The 18234-nt window shown below is 44.7% G+C and overlaps 1 protein-coding gene across 4 annotated transcripts in view; it reads left to right on the top strand.

Annotated features, from left to right (window-relative positions):
• LOC118376044 (receptor-type tyrosine-protein phosphatase gamma-like) overlaps nt 1-16446 on the top strand; it is a 305336-nt gene extending 288890 nt beyond the window's left edge. For all 4 annotated transcript variants that reach the window (XM_052473725.1, XM_052473726.1, XM_052473724.1 and 1 more), the window contains 16 exons: nt 2451-2542; nt 7156-7247; nt 9811-9907; nt 9999-10081; nt 10255-10389; nt 10720-10854; nt 11650-11822; nt 12051-12186; nt 12377-12523; nt 12745-12838; nt 13134-13210; nt 13749-13877; nt 14002-14148; nt 14446-14588; nt 14671-14806; nt 15049-16446. In XM_052473725.1, the coding sequence (XP_052329685.1) occupies nt 2451-2542; nt 7156-7247; nt 9811-9907; nt 9999-10081; nt 10255-10389; nt 10720-10854; nt 11650-11822; nt 12051-12186; nt 12377-12523; nt 12745-12838; nt 13134-13210; nt 13749-13877; nt 14002-14148; nt 14446-14588; nt 14671-14806; nt 15049-15195 (1963 nt within the window). In that variant the 3' untranslated portion in view covers nt 15196-16446. The remainder of the gene's footprint in view (nt 1-2450; nt 2543-7155; nt 7248-9810; nt 9908-9998; nt 10082-10254; nt 10390-10719; nt 10855-11649; nt 11823-12050; nt 12187-12376; nt 12524-12744; nt 12839-13133; nt 13211-13748; nt 13878-14001; nt 14149-14445; nt 14589-14670; nt 14807-15048) is intronic.
• The last annotated feature ends 1788 nt before the right edge of the window (nt 16447-18234 follow it).

Here is an 18234-nt window from a genome sequence, read left to right on the forward strand (position 1 = left end):
ACTCTCCTCTGTGTGGTCCTGGTGGTGATGTTGGGTTTACTCTCCTCTGTGTGGTCCTGGTGGTGATGTTGGGTTTACTCTCCTCTGCGTGGTACTGGTGGTGATGTTGGATTTACTCTCCTCTGTGTGGTACTGGTGGTGATGTTGGGTTTACTCTCCTCTGCGTGGTACTGGTGGTGATGTTGGGTTTACTCTCCTCTGTGTGGTACTGGTGGTGATGTTGGGTTTACTCTCCTCTGTGTGGTACTGGTGGTGATGTTGGGTTTACTCTCCTCTGTGTGGTCCTGGTGGTGATGTTGGATTTACTCTCCTCTGCGTGGTACTGGTGGTGATGTTGGGTTTACTCTCCTCTGTGTGGTACTGGTGGTGATGTTGGGTTTACTCTCCTCTGTGTGGTCCTGGTGGTGATGTTGGGTTTACTCTCCTCTGCGTGGTACTGGTGGTGATGTTGGGTTTACTCTCCTCTGCGTGGTACTGGTGGTGATGTTGGGTTTACTCTCCTCTGTGTGGTACTGGTGGTGATGTTGGGTTTACTCTCCTCTGTGTGGTCCTGGTGGTGATGTTGGGTTTACTCTCCTCTGCGTGGTACTGGTGGTGATGTTGGGTTTACTCTCCTCTGCGTGGTACTGGTGGTGATGTTGGGTTTACTCTCCTCTGTGTGGTCCTGGTGGTGATGTTGGGTTTACTCTCCTCTGCGTGGTACTGGTGGTGATGTTGGGTTTACTCTCCTCTGCGTGGTACTGGTGGTGATGTTGGGTTTACTCTCCTCTGTGCGGTCCTGGTGGTGATGTTGGGTTTACTCTCCTCTGTGTGGTACTGGTGGTGATGTTGGGTTTACTCTCCTCTGTGTGGTACTGGTGGTGATGTTGGGTTTACTCTCCTCTGTGTGGTCCTGGTGGTGATGTTGGGTTTACTCTCCTCTGCGTGGTACTGGTGGTGATGTTGGGTTTACTCTCCTCTGCGTGGTACTGGTGGTGATGTTGGGTTTACTCTCCTCTGTGTGGTCCTGGTGGTGATGTTGGGTTTACTCTCCTCTGCGTGGTACTGGTGGTGATGTTGGGTTTACTCTCCTCTGCGTGGTACTGGTGGTGATGTTGGGTTTACTCTCCTCTGTGCGGTCCTGGTGGTGATGTTGGGTTTACTCTCCTCTGTGTGGTACTGATGGTGATGTTGGGTTTACTCTCCTCTGTGTGGTACTGGTGGTGATGTTGGATTTACTCTCCTCTGTGTGGTCCTGGTGGTGATGTTGGGTTTACTCTCCTCTGTGCGGTCCTGGTGGTGATGTTGGGTTTACTCTCCTCTGCGTGGTACTGGTGGTGATGTTGGGTTTACTCTCCTCTGTGTGGTCCTGGTGGTGATGTTGGGTTTACTCTCCTCTGTGTGGTACTGGTGGTGATGTTGGGTTTACTCTCCTCTGCGTGGTACTGGTGGTGATGTTGGGTTTTCTCTCCTCTGTGTGGTACTGGTGGTGATGTTGGGTTTACTCTCCTCTGTGTGGTACTGGTGGTGATGTTGGATTTACTCTCCTCTGTGTGGTCCTGGTGGTGATGTTGGGTTTACTCTCCTCTATGTGGTCCTGGTGGTGATGTTGGGTTTACTCTCCTCTGTGTGGTCCTGGTGGTGATGTTGGGTTTACTCTCCTCTGTGTGGTACTGGTGGTGATGTTGGGTTTACTCTCCTCTGTGTGGTCCTGGTGGTGATGTTGGGTTTACTCTCCTCTGTGTGGTCCTGGTGGTGATGTTGGGTTTACTCTCCTCTGTGTGGTCCTGGTGGTGATGTTGGGTTTACTCTCCTCTGTGTGGTACTGGTGGTGATGTTGGGTTTACTCTCCTCTGTGTGGTACTGGTGGTGATGTTGGGTTTACTCTCCTCTGCGTGGTACTGGTGGTGATGTTGGGTTTACTCTCCTCTGTGTGGTACTGGTGGTGATGTTGGGTTTACTCTCCTCTGTGTGGTCCTGGTGGTGATGTTGGGTTTACTCTCCTCTGCGTGGTACTGGTGGTGATGTTGGGTTTACTCTCCTCTGTGCGGTCCTGGTGGTGATGTTGGGTTTACTCTCCTCTGTGTGGTACTGGTGGTGATGTTGGGTTTACTCTCCTCTGTGTGGTACTGGTGGTGATGTTGGGTTTACTCTCCTCTGTGTGGTCCTGGTGGTGATGTTGGATTTACTCTCCTCTGTGTGGTCCTGGTGGTGATGTTGGGTTTACTCTCCTCTGTGTGGTCCTGGTGGTGATGTTGGGTTTACTCTCCTCTGCGTGGTACTGGTGGTGATGTTGGGTTTACTCTCCTCTGTGTGGTCCTGGTGGTGATGTTGGGTTTACTCTCCTCTGTGTGGTCCTGGTGGTGATGTTGGGTTTACTCTCCTCTGTGTGGTCCTGGTGGTGATGTTACCTCTCCTCTCTTCTGTGTGGTGATGTTGGGCTATCTCTCCTCTTCTGTGTTAATCTACAGGAGGTTTTTCCAGACAGCTCACTTTTATGTGGAGGACAGTAGTTCTCCCAGGGTGGTGGCCAATGAGAACATCCCTGTCATCCCCATACCAGGTAAGACACACCTTCTTTAACACACCATAACACACATGAGTGCCCAATTCAATCCAACCTGCTTTTGCAATATTTCTGTGTTTACAAACTATTGCCCAACCCCTTCCTGGTAGTTTTTTATAGTAGCCACAACCATTCTGTGACCATTCTCTTGTCAACGTTTTTGTCCACACTCTTTAAGTCAAGCCTTTTTCTTCGTTAGTCATTATCTGCTCTTGTTAAGGATAGGATACATTCTAGTGTGAGTTTAATACTTTTGAATGGGCCAATCTACTTCTATTTTACTCAGTGGCTTACACCCTGAGTGCATGTAAAAGTGCTTGTGACCTGCTCTATTAGGAGTGATGTGAGAGGGTTCTTCTCTGAGAGAGCCCGGTGTAGAGGCACCTGGTCAATAACACAATGAGAAGACAGTGCTGTGTGTAATGCATAGCGTTCCTTTAAAGAGAGCAGACTCTCAGGGACTCAGAGGGACTATGGCACTACGGCCCAGTTCAAAGCAATGCTGGTTAACTTAAAGAACCCAGCTGATGTCTGTATTGACTCTCCATCCATTCTGCTTTTGTCTCTTTTCTCTCTTTCCCCCCACCTTCGCTCGCTCTGTCCCCTTTCCTCGCTCGCTATCTCCCTGCCCCCATTCCTCACCCTTGCTCTGTCCCCCTTCCTCGCTCGCTATCTCCCTGTCCCCCTTCATCGCGCGCACGCTCTGTACCCATTCCTCGCTCGCTATCTCCCTGTCCCCCTTTCTCGCTCGCTATCTCCCTGTCCCCCTTTCTCGCTCGCTATCTCCCTGTCCCCCTTCCTCGCACACACGCTCTGCCCCCCTTCCTCGCTCGCTATCTCCCTGTCCCCCTTCCTCGCTCGCTATCTCCCTGTCCCCCTTTCTCGCTCGCTATCTCCCTGTCCCCCTTCCTCGCACGCACGCTCTGTCCCCCTTCCTCGCTCGCTATCTCCCTGTCCCCCTTCCTCGCTCGCTATCTCCCTGTCCCCCTTTCTCGCTCGCTATCTCCCTGTCCCCCTTCCTCGCACGCACGCTCTGTCCCCCTTCCTCGCTCGCTATCTCACTGTCCCCCTTCCTCGCTCGCTATCTCCCTGTCCCCCTTTCTCGCTCGCCATCTCCCTGTCCCCATTCCTCGCGCGCACGCTCTGTCCCCCTTCCTTGATCGCTATCTCCCTGTCCCCCTTCCTCGCACGCACCCTCTGTCCCCCTTTCTCGCTCGCTATCTCCCTGTCCCCCTTTCTCGCTCGCTATCTCCCTGTCCCCCTTTCTCGCTCGCTATCTCCCTGTCCCCATTCCTCGCTCGCTATCACCCTGTCCCCCTTCATCGCGCGCACGCTCTGTACCCATTCCTCGCTCGCTATTTCCCTGTCCCCCTTCCTCGCGCGCACGCTCTGCCCCCCTTCCTCGCTCGCTATCTCCCTGTCCCCCTTCCTCGCGCGCACGCTCTGCCCACCTTCCTCGCTCGCTATCTCCCTGTCCCCCTTTCTCGCTCGCTATCTCCCTGTCCCCCTTTCTCGCTCGCTATCTCCCTGTCCCCCTTCCTCGCACACACGCTCTGCCCCCCTTCCTCGCTCGCTATCTCCCTGTCCCCCTTCCTCGCTCGCTATCTCCCTGTCCCCCTTTTTCGCTCGCTATCTCCCTGTCCCCCTTCCACGCGCGCACTCTCTGTCCCCCTTCCTCGCTCGCTATCTCCCTGTCCCCCTTCCTTGCTCGCTATCTCCCTGTCCCCATTCCTCGCGCGCACGCTCTCTCCCCTTCCTTGCTCACGCGCTCTCTCCCCCACTCCCTCTCTTTTCTCCTCAATGTGGAGACAAACTGCTTCTTTCTGTACAGACAAGTTAATATACCATCTCAGAGAACAGAATGTTGTGTTTATAGAACTGTGATTGTTGTACAGCGTCTGAAATGCTAAATCCACCCCTCCACTGGACTGTAATGTGAGGGGTTTAATGAGCAGGAAGAAAACAGAGAGAGGGGGTGCATGGAGCCAAAACTCTGACACAGCTGGTCTAGTGTGTTTGCCTGCCTGCACATGAATGTCTTTGTTCCACCTATCATCACATTCCTTCTCTCCTGAATAAAGGCTAAATGTGTGCACAGCTGCACAGTTCTAGCAAATCCAAATGTTCCCATAGTATTTTAATCAGCTCCATTGATTAGTGTATAAATGGAAGACGGTTGACAAATGGACACTCAAACAATCCCCCAATCACCTTTAACCATGTAACCATTGAAGTGAGTCAGGGAGTGCCTGTCTGTCAGTGGACCCAGCTGGGAGTGTGTATTGGCTGTAATATCACACACCAGCACCAGCAGACAAACCCAGCAGCTGTTTCCTCTGTCCACACACACACACACCCTTTGTCCTGATGGCTTTCTCTGTGTGACAGTAGCCTCCCCATCACCTCTCCTCCCTAATGGATAATTTGGGACTGATGTGGCTCATCTAACACAGATGCCACCCCCTCTAAACATCCATATTAGACAATTATGTCTCTTTGTCCGCCAGTGACTGGTCTAGCTGTGGTGTGATTCCCATCGCTCTGTGTGACATTCAGTGTTCTTCTCAACATAAACGACAACAAGTCTAGATGTGTCCACACATTCATCCTTTTTATCTGTAAGAATCTCGGTGAAGCATTTCAGTGTGTGATGATGATGATGATGCGTGACATGTGTTATTCATATCTGTACTACTGGGGTAGTTAATTAGTCTCAGTGGGAGGCTGTGTGGGATGTGCTGATTTAGGATCAGTTTTGCCTTTTTAGATCACATTGAATGAGATATAATGGACAGGGAGGACCTGATCCTAGAGCAGCACTCCTACTCTGAGACGTTTGGCCCCATATATGTTCTTCTCTGAAAGTGTCTGTGGGAGAGGCAGTGAACGCCTAGCAGATTGCTGGGTCATTTGTAATGCTGTGCCACACTAGAGTAGCGCAGTGGTACGTTGGAAATCTAAGGGATACAGGCTGAAGGGATATTAAAATACCTGGTCTTTCATTTGCCTGTCTGAAATATGGAAGCAGTTACAAACGTAGGGAGGTTCTAGACAGGATATTAATATTGTTATTTACACCTTCACAAAGTATTCACACCCCTGGACTTTTTCCACATTTTGATGTTAAAGCCTGAATTTAAAATTTATCTAAATTTAGATTTTGTTTGTGTCTGTGTCACACGCTCGGTCACACACTCACTCAATTCAATTCAAGGTGCGTTATTGGCATGGGAAACATATGATAACATTGCTAAAGAAAGTCACTCTCTCTCTGCCATTGTGAAAAAGTGTGATATGTCCACATGTGTGTCTTTCTAAGTGTGATATGTCCACATGTGTGTCTTTCTAAGTGTGATATGTCCACATGTGTGTCTTTCTAAGTGTGATATGTCCACATGTGTGTCTTTCTAAGTGTGATATGTCCACATGTGTGTCTTTCTAAGTGTGATATGTCCACATGTGTGTCTTTCTAAGTGTGATATGTCCACATGTGTGTCTTTCTAAGTGTGATATGTCCACATGTGTGTCTTTCTAAGTGTGATATGTCCACATGTGTGTCTTTCTAAGTGTGATATGTCCACATGTGTGTCTTTCTAAGTGTGGTATGTCCACATGTGTGTCTTTCTAAGTGTGATATGTCCACATGTGTGTCTTTCTAAGTGTGATATGTCCACATGTGTCTCTTTCTAAGTGTGATATGTCCACATGTGTGTCTTTCTAAGTGTGATATGTCCACATGTGTGTCTTTCTAAGTGTGGTATGTCCACATGTGTGTCTTTCTAAGTGCGATATGTCCACATGTGTGTCTTTCTAAGTGTGATATGTCCACATGTGTGTCTTTCTAAGTGTGATATGTCCACATGTGTGTCTTTCTAAGTGTGATATGTCCACATGTGTGTCTTTCTAAGTGTGGTATGTCCACATGTGTGTCTTTCTAAGTGCGATATGTCCACATGTGTGTCTTTCTAAGTGTGATATGTCCACATGTGTGTCTTTCTAAGTGTGATATGTCCACATGTGTGTCTTTCTAAGTGTGATATGTCCACATGTGTGTCTTTCTAAGTGTGGTATGTCCACATGTGTGTCTTTCTAAGTGTGATATGTCCACATGTGTGTCTTTCTAAGTGTGATATGTCCACATTTGTGTCTTTCTAAGTGTGATATGTCCACATTTGTGTCTTTCTAAGTGTAGTATGTCCACATGTGTGTCTTTCTAAGTGTAGTATGTCCACATGTGTGTCTTTCTAAGTGTGATATGTCCACATGTGTGTCTTTCTAAGTGTAGTATGTCCACATGTGTGTCTTTCTAAGTGTGGTATGTCCACATGTGTGTCTTTCTAAGTGTGATATGTCCACATGTGTGTCTTTCTAAGTGTAGTATGTCCACATGTGTGTCTTTCTAAGTGTGGTATGTCCACATGTGTGTCTTTCTAAGTGTAGTGTGTCCACATGTGTGTCTTTCTAAGTGTGATATGTCCACATGTGTGTCTTTCTAAGTGTGATATGTCCACATTTGTGTCTTTCTAAGTGTGATATGTCCACATGTGTGTCTTTCTAAGTGTGATATGTCCACATGTGTGTCTTTCTAAGTGTCGTATGTCTTCCTACAGATGACATGGATGCCATCCCTGTCAGGCAGTTCATCAAACACATCATGGAACTCTACTCCAACAACTTGCACGGGTTCTCTGAGGAGTTTGAGGTAGGAAGTAACACAATACATTTTGATCTCTCAGCCTTTCTCCGATTGTTGAGGGGGAGTGTGTGTCTGTGAGTCTATGATATTCAGGTTTATGTTGTCTGTGTGTGTAGTTGTGTACATTACTGCCTATGTCTGTGAGTGTGTAGGTGTGTACAGTACGCCTATGTTTGTGTAAACACTATGACATGTGTACAGGGCATGTGCAGTATGTATACTGCATATGCCAGCATAGGCCCACCCACTGGGGAGCCAGGCCTAGCCAATCAGAATGAGTTCTTCCCCACAAAAGGGCTTTATTACAGACAGAAATACTCCTCAGTGTCATCAGCAGTCCGGGCGGCTGGTCTCAAAGGATCCCGCAGGTGAAGGAGCCGGATATGGAGCTCCTGGGCTGGTGTGGTTACACGTGGTCTGCGGTTGTGAGGACGGTTGGACCTACTGCCAAATTCTCCAAAACGACATTGGAGGCAGTTTATGAGAGAGAAATTAACATGAAATTCTCTGGCAACAGATCTGGTGGACATTCCTGTAGTCAGCATGCCAATTACATGCTCCCTCAACTTGAGACATCTGTGGCATTTTGTTGTGTGATAAAACTGCACATTTTGGAGTGTCCTTTTTATTTTCCTCAGCACAAGGTGCTGTGTAATGATCATGCCGTTTAAAAATCTTCTTGATACGCCACACCTCTCAAGTGGTTGGATTATCTTGGAAAAAGAGAAATCCTCACTAACAGGGATGTAATCAAATTTGTGCACAAAATCTGAGAGAAATAAGCTTTTCGTGCGTATGGAACATTTCTGGGATCTTTTATTTCACCTCATGAAACATGAGACCAACACTTTACGTGTTGCTTTTAATATTTTTGTTCAGTGTATTTATACTGAAAGAAGTGTGTGTTGTGGAGCAGATGGCTGAGTGTGAGGCAGGTTAATTAACAGTCTAGTTGCTGGTTGGCTGGACAGGGACACACTGTCTCTGTGATCAGGTGGAGGCACAAAGCTAACACTTCTCCAGAGGGAACACACTGCACGCACTGCACACAGACACACAGACGCACATAGGTGGGTGCAGGTGAACCTACATGATTCATACTATGTCAATCAAACAGAGTACAGACATACAGCCGCAACACTAGGCTAATTGTCCCAGATGTATGGATTAGAGGTCGGCTGATTAATCAGATTGGCCGATTATTTTTGGGCGCCGATTTGCCTATTTTATTTTATTATTTTTTTTTATACTAATTTAACTAAGGAAGTCAGTTTGAACATTCTTATTTTCAATGACGGCCGAGGAATGGTGGGTTAACTGCCTTGTTCAGGGGCAGAACGACAGATGTTCACCTTGTCAGCTCGGGGGACCCAATCTTGCAACCTTACAGTTAACTAGTCCAACGCAATAACGACCTGCCTCTCTCTCGTTGCACTCCACAAGGAGACTGCCTGTTACGCGAATGCAGTAAGCCAAGGTAAGTTGCTAGCTAGCATTAAACTTATCTTATAAAAAAAATCAATCATAATCACTAGTTAACTACACATGGTTGATGATATTATTAGATATTATCTAGCGTGTCCTATATAATCTGACTGAGCATACAAGCATACAAGTATCTAAGTATCTGACTGAGCGGTGGTAGGCAGAAGCAGGCGCGTAAACAGCACTTTTGTGCGTTTTGCCAGCAGCTCTTCGTTGTGCGTCAAGCATTGCGCCGTTTATGACTTCAAGCCTATCAACTCCCGAGATGAGACTGGTGTAACCGAAGTGAAATGGCTGGCTAGTTAGTGCGCGCTAATAGCGTTTCAAACATCACTCGCTCTGATCCTTGGGGTGGTTGTTTCCCTTGCTCTGCATGGGTAACACTGCTTCGATGGTGGCTGTTATCGTTGTGTTGCTGGTTCGAGCTCAGGGAGGAGCGAGGAGAGGGACGGAAGCTATACTGTTACACTGGCAATACTAAAGTGCCTATAAGAACATCCAATAGTCATAGGTTAATGAAATACAAATGGTATAGAGAGTAGTCCTATAATTCCTATAATAACTACAAGCTGAAACTTCTTACCTGGGAATATTGAAGACTCATGTTTAAAGGAACCACCAGCTTTCATATGTTCTCTGAGCAAGGAACTGAAACGTTCTTCTTTCATAGCACATATTGCTCTTTTACTTTCTTCTCCAACACTTTGTTTTTGCATTATTTAAACCAAATTGAACATGTTTCATTATTTACTTGAGGCTAAATTGATTTTATTGATGTATTATATTAAGTTAAAATAAGTGTTCATTCAGTATTGTTGTAATTGTCATTATTACAAATAAATAAATAAATCGTCCGATTAATCGGTATCGGATTTTTGGTCCTCCAATAATCAGTATTGGCATTGAAAAATCATAATCGGTCGACCTCTAGTATGGATACACACACAACTATACAAACCGTATGATAATAATCATGTTTCTAATATAATTCAAACATATCAGACCATTTGATATTAACTGATCAGACCATTTGCTGTTTGAAAAATAAATAGTTTTCTTCCCCTCTTGACCTCTCTCTCCCTAGGAGGTTCAGCGTTGTACGGTGGACCTTAAGATCACTGCAGAACATTCCAATCATCCTGACAACAAGCACAAAAACAGATACATCAACATCGTGGCCTGTAAGTCAACACTGACAGCCTGTTATATTCATGTGTGATGTTAAAAAGGCTATGCAGAATGAGACTAATATTCCTTTCATCTATCTCCCAGACGATCACAGTAGGGTGAAGTTACGACCCCTGGCTGGCAAGGATGCTAAACACAGTGACTACATGAACGCTAACTATGTAGATGTAGGTCAACCAACTGCTTTAGATGTATTTAGTTGCTATTCTACGTGTTTTTATGTATGCTGTGTTCTCTTTCTCTGTCATTATATATGCTCTGGTACTCACCTTATGTGTACTGTACTTTGGCTCTGTGGGAGTGTACTGCTGTCACTCAGCCCCACGTCTCCTCTCAACAGGGTTACAACCATCCCAAGGCCTACATCGCCGCCCAGGGCCCTCTCAAGTCCACGTTCGAGGACTTCTGGAGGATGGTGTGGGAACAGAACACCGGTATCATCGTCATGATCACCAACCTGGTAGAGAAAGGAAGGGTAGGTGGTCTCTCTCTAACTGTTGGTGTTACTGTTGTCTTTCACAATGGATGATATACAGCTGGCTTTTAAAGAGCGTATCATATTGTTGTTTGACAGGGAAGATAAGATTAACACTGTTGTCTTTCACAGAGAAGATTAGATTAATACTGTTGTCTTTTTCAGAGAAGATTAGATTAATACTGTTGTCTTTTTCAGAGAAGATTAGATTAATACTGTTGTCTTTTTCAGAGAAGATTAGATTAATACTGTTGTCTTTTTCAGAGAAGATTAGATTAATACTGTTGTCTTTTTCAGAGAAGATTAGATTAATACCGTTGTCTTTCACAGAGAAAATGTGACCAATACTGGCCCACAGAGAGCAGCGAGGAGTATGGCAACATTGTGGTGACTCTAAAGAGTACTAAAGTTCACGCCTGTTACACACTGAGACAATTCCTCATACGGAACACCAAAGTCAAAAAGGTATGTCCCAGTGCTACAATACCCGTACAGTACGTCTACAGTACTACTGAGATGTTTGTCCATAGTGCTTGTGTTGGGGACACCTCCGCTTAGGGCTGCTTTCCCCAGACAAACATTAGTCCTGGATAAAATCACTAAGAATCATGTTCAATAGAAATCCTCCATTGAAATTGTTTTTGGACTAGGCCTAAGAAATAGTTTTTGGACTAGGCCTAAGGGAAATTGTTTTTCGACTAGGCCTAAGGAAATTGTTTTTGGACTAGGCCTAAGGAAATTGTTTTTGGACTAGGCCTAAGAAATTGTTTTTGGACTAGGCCTAAGGAAATTGTTTTTGGACTAGGCCTAAGGAAATTGTTTTCGGACTAGGCCTAAGAAATTGTTTTTGGACTAGGCCTAAGGAAATTGTTTTTGGACTAGGCCTAAGGAAATTGTTTTCGGACTAGGCCTAAGAAATTGTTTTTGGACTAGGCCTAAGGAAATCATTTTTGGACTAGGCCTAAGGAAATTGTTTTTGGACTAGGCCTAAGGAAATAGTTTTTGGACTAGGCCTAAGGAAATCATTTTTGGACTAGGCCTAAGGAAATTGTTTTTGGACTAGGCCTAAGGAAATAGTTTTTGGACTAGGCCTAAGGAAATTGTTTTTGGACTAGGCCTAAGGAAATTGTTTTTGGACTAGGCCTAAGGAAATTGGCCCTTTATCCAGCAGGTCTTCCCTTGTGTGCCTTATTCTTTCGTATCTGCCAAGTGAACATACTCCAGCCAGTTCAATCTTAAATGTCATCCATGTTGTTTCAGGGTCAGAAGGGCAACCCGAAGGGGCGTCAGAACGAGCGGATGGTGATCCAGTATCACTACACCCAGTGGCCTGACATGGGCGTTCCGGAATACACCCTACCTGTCCTCACCTTTATAGGGCGCTCCTCTGCAGCACGCGCACCTGGCATGGGCCCTGTCCTAGTGCACTGCAGGTACAATAGCTCTCTCGAAAAAGTATGTTCTCTAAACATGGATTCCGCCCATGTTTACTGCAGAGAGGGCGATGCTCTTTCCTAGTGCACAAAATCATCTTCCTCATCATAAGAAGTAATCAGAAACACCACTAGTTTTCATTGATGTCTCGTCTACGATCAGTAATACAGCTCCTTCTATGGGTCTCCTGTGGTAGTTAGTAGGTAACATGTGTTTTGGTTGTATAGTGCTGGAGTTGGGAGGACGGGTACGTACATCGTCCTCGACAGCATGCTGCAGCAGATCAAAGACAAAAGCACAGTCAACGTCTGGGGCTTTCTCAAACACATCCGCACACAACGCAACTACCTGGTCCAGACAGAGGTGTGTGTGTTTGTGTGTGTGACAAATGACACCTCTGATAAACCTACAAAGTTCATACAGCTACAGTAACTGCCGAAGAGAATGTCATCTCCTACACAATGTTACACTAGCTAGAGAGATATTCTCCATAAGCTCAGTGGTTCTCTCCAGTCTAATTCCTCCTCTCTCTGCCCTTCCCCTTGGACTATAGGAGCAGTATGTGTTCATCCATGATGCCCTGATGGAGGCCATCCTGGGCAGTGAGACAGAGGTACCCGCCTGGCAGCTCCATGGTTACGTCAACAGCATCCTCACCCCCGGCCTGGGGGGCCGCACCCGCCTCGACAAGCAGTTCAGGGTATGATGAACCCCAGCCTCCTTTGGTGTAGCATAGTGTAGTTCGTACTGTATGTCTTTCAAACCATAAGGAATAGAGCCTTTTAGAGACTCCATAGTTGAAGGACTACAGTGTACTGAACACTGTAATACATGTCACATACACACATAATAAACATTAAACCTGTTCGTGGTGAGATTTTTCTATCTCACAGCACGGTCTTGCTACCTCTATCTCTCCAGCTGCTGACCCAGAGTAACGGCAGCTTCGTGGAGTGTTTCAGCGCCCAGAAAGACTGCAACAAGGAGAAGAACCGCAACTCCTCAGTAGTTCCATGTGAGGACAGTATTTCTATAGATACTATCCTAGGCTACATTATCAATTACTCTGTCAATTCTCCATCATCTACTGCACTGAGTGAGATAATGAGGTGTCACGCTTTGCCAGTTCACCCCGAGACATTATAGAAAGAGTTTGAGTTTATTTACAAGGCCATGTTATTATGCCATAGGGAAAGTGCTTTAGTTACCACAGCAACAATTACTGTATGTTCATTATTATCTAGTACTGTATCATGGCACCCAAACGCCATGGGTGTGATTGAATGCATGTATTTTTTCTCCCGCTCTAGCGGAACGAGCTCGCGTAGGACTGGCCCCTCTCCCTGGAATGAAAGGCACAGACTATATCAATGCCTCCTACATAATGGTATGATACTGCTATACCACACGCACACACACACACACACACACACACCACACACTGCTCACCACACACACACAATGCTCACCACACACACACACACACACACACACACACACACACACACACACACACACACACACACACACACACACACACACACCACACAATGCTCACCACACACACTCTGTCGAACGATATTTTCTGTTCCCTTAATGATTATAATTACTCTGCATTTCAAACTGTTATTGTGTGAAGCCTCTTACTGAATAATAGTCAATTATGTATTATAAGGAATAATTAATACTGAGAAATTGAGACAAGGGCTTGTACACAGTACTCATCACATTCTGACCGTAACTTTTTTAAACTCATTTAGATCAAATGTAAAACGTAACGGACACAATAGACACAAAACTCAACAGACACCTTCTGATGTTTAGACAGCGTAAAAGTAATTGGGTAATCATGTTATAGAAGATTTTCTGAGTTGTTGACTATGTATGAGTGCTTACATATTGATCTTCAACCATGGGCCACGCAGGGTTACTACAGGAGTAATGAGTTCATCATTACCCAGCATCCTTTACCCCACACCACCACAGACTTCTGGAGAATGATCTGGGACCACAATGCCCAAATCATTGTCATGCTTGCAGACAACCATGGTTTGGTGAGTAGAGTAGCTGGCCAGAAGGTTACAACATTTAGTCAAGTAGTTCTCTACTGTTCTCGCCTGGTTACACACACATACATTACACACATCTAACCTGTATGTCTGCTGTATGTGTATTTAGGCTGAGGATGAGTTTGTGTACTGGCCGAGCAGAGAGGAGGCAATGAACTGCCTAGCTTTCACCGTCACCCTGATCAGCAAGGACAGACTGTGTCTCTCCAACGAAGAACAAATCATCATCCACGACTTCATCTTGGAGGCCACGCAGGTACAGTAACCCTTTGACCTTTCACAAGTAAACTCTCACCTCTGTGAGTGTATAAAACCCTCTCAGACCCTGTCATACCTGTACGCAGATGGCAGGGCCATGTGTGTCCCAGAGTGATCCTTCAAGCTAGATAGGAAAGTAGTATTTGAATACATTTAGAAGTTAATTATTCCCATTAATACAAACTAAGTGTCATCAGATGGGCTTTAGCTAAACTACAGTGCTGGCCTGAGGTAGCGGTACTGTATATTCAGTGTCCTAGTTGTCTGTCTTGTCTAATATCTCTCCCTCTAACAGGATGACTATGTCCTGGAGGTGAGACATTTCCAGTGCCCTAAATGGCCCAACCCCGATGCCCCTCTCAGCGGTACCTTTGAGCTCATCAACGTCATCAAAGAGGAGGCTATGACCCGAGACGGACCCACCATTATACACGATGAGTAAGTGTGTGTGTCGGCATGCATGTATTGGTATATCAGGAGTATGTATGTGTGTTAACATGTCCCTCCATGTCCCTGGTAGATTTGGGGCAGTGTCTGCAGGGACTCTGTGTGCCCTCACCACCTTGTCTCAGCAGTTGGAGAGTGAAGGGGCTGTGGATGTCTATCAGGTGGCTAAGATGATCAACCTCATGAGGCCGGGAGTCTTCACAGACATAGTGAGTTCACCCATGACCCAGCCAGGAGGGTTGGTGCTGTCAGGCTTCAATAATCGCCAATAAGCAATAACTTTTTTTAACTTAAGCAAAATCTCCAGTCAGTCATTGGAACAAATATCACTTGGTGGGTTGTCATTGCTCATTCTGACATGTCAACAATCTTAGAATAGACCTAGAAGTATCATTTAAAGTTGTAACATTTGTATCTCTGTCTTCCTCTCTCCCTGTGCCTCTGTCTCCAGGAGCAGTACCAGTACCTGTACAAGGCCATGCTAAGCCTGGTGAGCAGCAGAGACAGTGGGATCAGCCCCATCTACATGGACACTAATGGAGTGGTGGTCATCATTGACCAATCAGATCCTGCTGAGAGCATGGAGTCGCTGGTCTGACTGGTCTCTGATATGACTGGTCTGACTGGTTACGGGTCTGACTGACCACACCATCATCCGAAGGCACTTAATTTGTACAACTCTGAGGAACAAAGAGAACTTTGGCGGACTTTCCTTGAGGCCTTTTTAGCCAGAAATATTGGTTAAATGAATAACCTGATTACCTTTTTTACACTGATATAAACTTTTTTGATATTTATTTTTTTCTTCATAATTGTTTGTCTTAATTGTTATCCTGCTGAGAGTTGTTAACTGTTACATTGTTTCACGTGAGGAAAAAGAAAGCATCTCTGTCCAGTTTACACTACACTGTCGGTGTTACTGCCTAAAACCCCGTTAGATAATACAGTACCATTAACGAGACCCTGGCTCCACTGTACTCTACACTCATTGGATCTCTTTGGATTGTGGCAAAGAACAGACTTTAGCTTCAATGAATGAAGAATAAGGACCAAGGACAACCTTGAAGGTCAACATGATCCAGTCCAATAGATTTCTCAATACAGATTGTCAGAGTTCAGTGTATGACAGTACAGCTCACTTAACAAGCAATTGCAACACTATCACCGGGTCAACTCTTCGGTAAGACTTTATTGTCGTATTCCGTCTGTAGATGCTCTACAGATTTATCAGTAAGATTTCGACTCTACTAGCCATAACCCTTATCCTAATCCTAAATTTAACCCTTACCCTAAACATTATTCTATACCTGACTCTGACCGTAACCTTAGCAAGCAGTTGCTTATCAACAAATCGTTTGTTGATGGTATGCTCATCTGTAGATGCTCTATCAGGACTATCCAAATAAAGTATACCCAACGCTTCTTATTCAGTAAAACCCACCTTATCCCAGGACCATTTATAATCTGTAGATTATACATACTATTCCTTTATTACCCAAATATCTCCATTCTATTTGTAAATTGTACCCATTACTTTGATTTTTTTTAAAGTGGTATTACAACAACTACTGTGAACATTCATTGCTTTATATTATGATTTCTATTGTTTTGTAATCCATATGACTATATACTTGATCATATTAAGCAGCTGGTTTTGTATACTCTGTCATCCCTCCTCGCGCCTTGTGTGGATTGGTGCTCGGACACACTGAGACCCATATTGTCCATTCTGTTTTAATAAATGATACTAGTTAGTTTCTGAACCCAGGTCTACATGTGACTCGTCTGGCATCAATTGTTCCATTACAACGGAGTTTATGTCATATTAAACATGGCTTTCATTTTACCATATGAATGGAGTTCTTGGTCTAAACATAATCTGGAGGGTGAAGTGTTTTACTGTCATTATAACCAAAGACATGGTTGAAAATTGCAACAAAGTTGTTTGCCCAAAATGTAAACAAGTGTCACATGAAGCTTTTATCCTAAAAACCAGTCCAATGTGTCAGTCCATACTGCTCCATGTTGTTTTAACTGGGCTAAAATAGGTTGTTTTTACCTAACGCTTACACCAAACCACAATATCTACTTTACCCATCTATACTGTATCCTGTAGCTGTACCCTGTACTGATACATACATCTACTTTACCCATCTATACTGTATCCTGTAGCTGTACCCTGTACTGATACATACATCTACTTTACCCATCTATACTGTATCCTGTAGCTGTACCCTGTACTGATACATACATCTACTTTACCCATCTATACTGTATCCTGTACCTGTACCCTGTACTGATACATACATCTACTTTACCCATCTATACTGTATCCTGTAGCTGTACCCTGTACTGATACATACATTTACTTTACCCATCTATACTGTATCCTGTAGCTGTACCCTGTACTGATACATACATCTACTTTACCCATCTATACTGTACCCTGTAGCTGTACCCTGTACTGATACATACATCTACTTTACCCATCTATACTGTATCCTGTAGCTGTACCCTGTACTGATACATACATCTACTTTACCCATCTATACTGTACCCTGTAGCTGTACCCTGTACTGATACATACATCTACTTTACCCATCTATACTGTATCCTGTACTGATACATACATCTACTTTACCCATCTATACTGTACCCTGTAGCTGTACCCTGTACTGATACATACATCTACTTTACCCATCTATACTGTATCCTGTAGCTGTACCATGTACTGATACATACATCTACTTTACCCATCTATACTGTACCCTGTAGCTGTACCCTGTACTGATACATACATCTACTTTACCCATCTATACTGTATCCTGTAGCTGTACCCTGTACTGATACATACATTTACTTTACCCATCTATACTGTACCCTGTACTGATACATACATCTACTTTACCCATCTATACTGTATCCTGTAGCTGTACCCTGTACTGATACATACATCTACTTTACCCATCTATACTGTACCCTGTAGCTGTACCCTGTACTGATACATACATCTACTTTACCCATCTATACTGTATCCTGTAGCTGTACCATGTACTGATACATACATCTACTTTACCCATCTATACTGTACCCTGTAGCTGTACCCTGTACTGATACATACATCTACTTTACCCATCTATACTGTATCCTGTAGCTGTACCCTGTACTGATACATACATCTACTTTACCCATCTATACTGTATCCTGTAGCTGTACCCTGTACTGATACATGCATCTACTTTACCCATCTATACTGTATCCTGTAGCTGTACCCTGTACTGATACATACATCTACTTTACCCATCTATACTGTATCCTGTAGCTGTACCCTGTACTGATACATACATCTACTTTACCCATCTATACTGTATCCTGTAGCTGTACCCTGTACTGATACATACATCTACTTTACCCATCTATACTGTATCCTGTAGCTGTACCCTGTACTGATACATACATCTACTTTACCCATCTATACTGTATCCTGTAGCTGTACCCTGTACTGATACATACATCTACTTTACCCATCTATACTGTATCCTGTAGCTGTACCCTGTACTGATACATACATCTACTTTACCCATCTATACTGTATCCTGTAGCTGTACCCTGTACTGATACATACATCTACTTTACC

The sequence above is a fragment of the Oncorhynchus keta genome, chromosome 21 (genome assembly GCF_023373465.1).
Source record: "Oncorhynchus keta strain PuntledgeMale-10-30-2019 chromosome 21, Oket_V2, whole genome shotgun sequence".
NCBI lineage: Eukaryota > Metazoa > Chordata > Actinopteri > Salmoniformes > Salmonidae > Oncorhynchus > Oncorhynchus keta.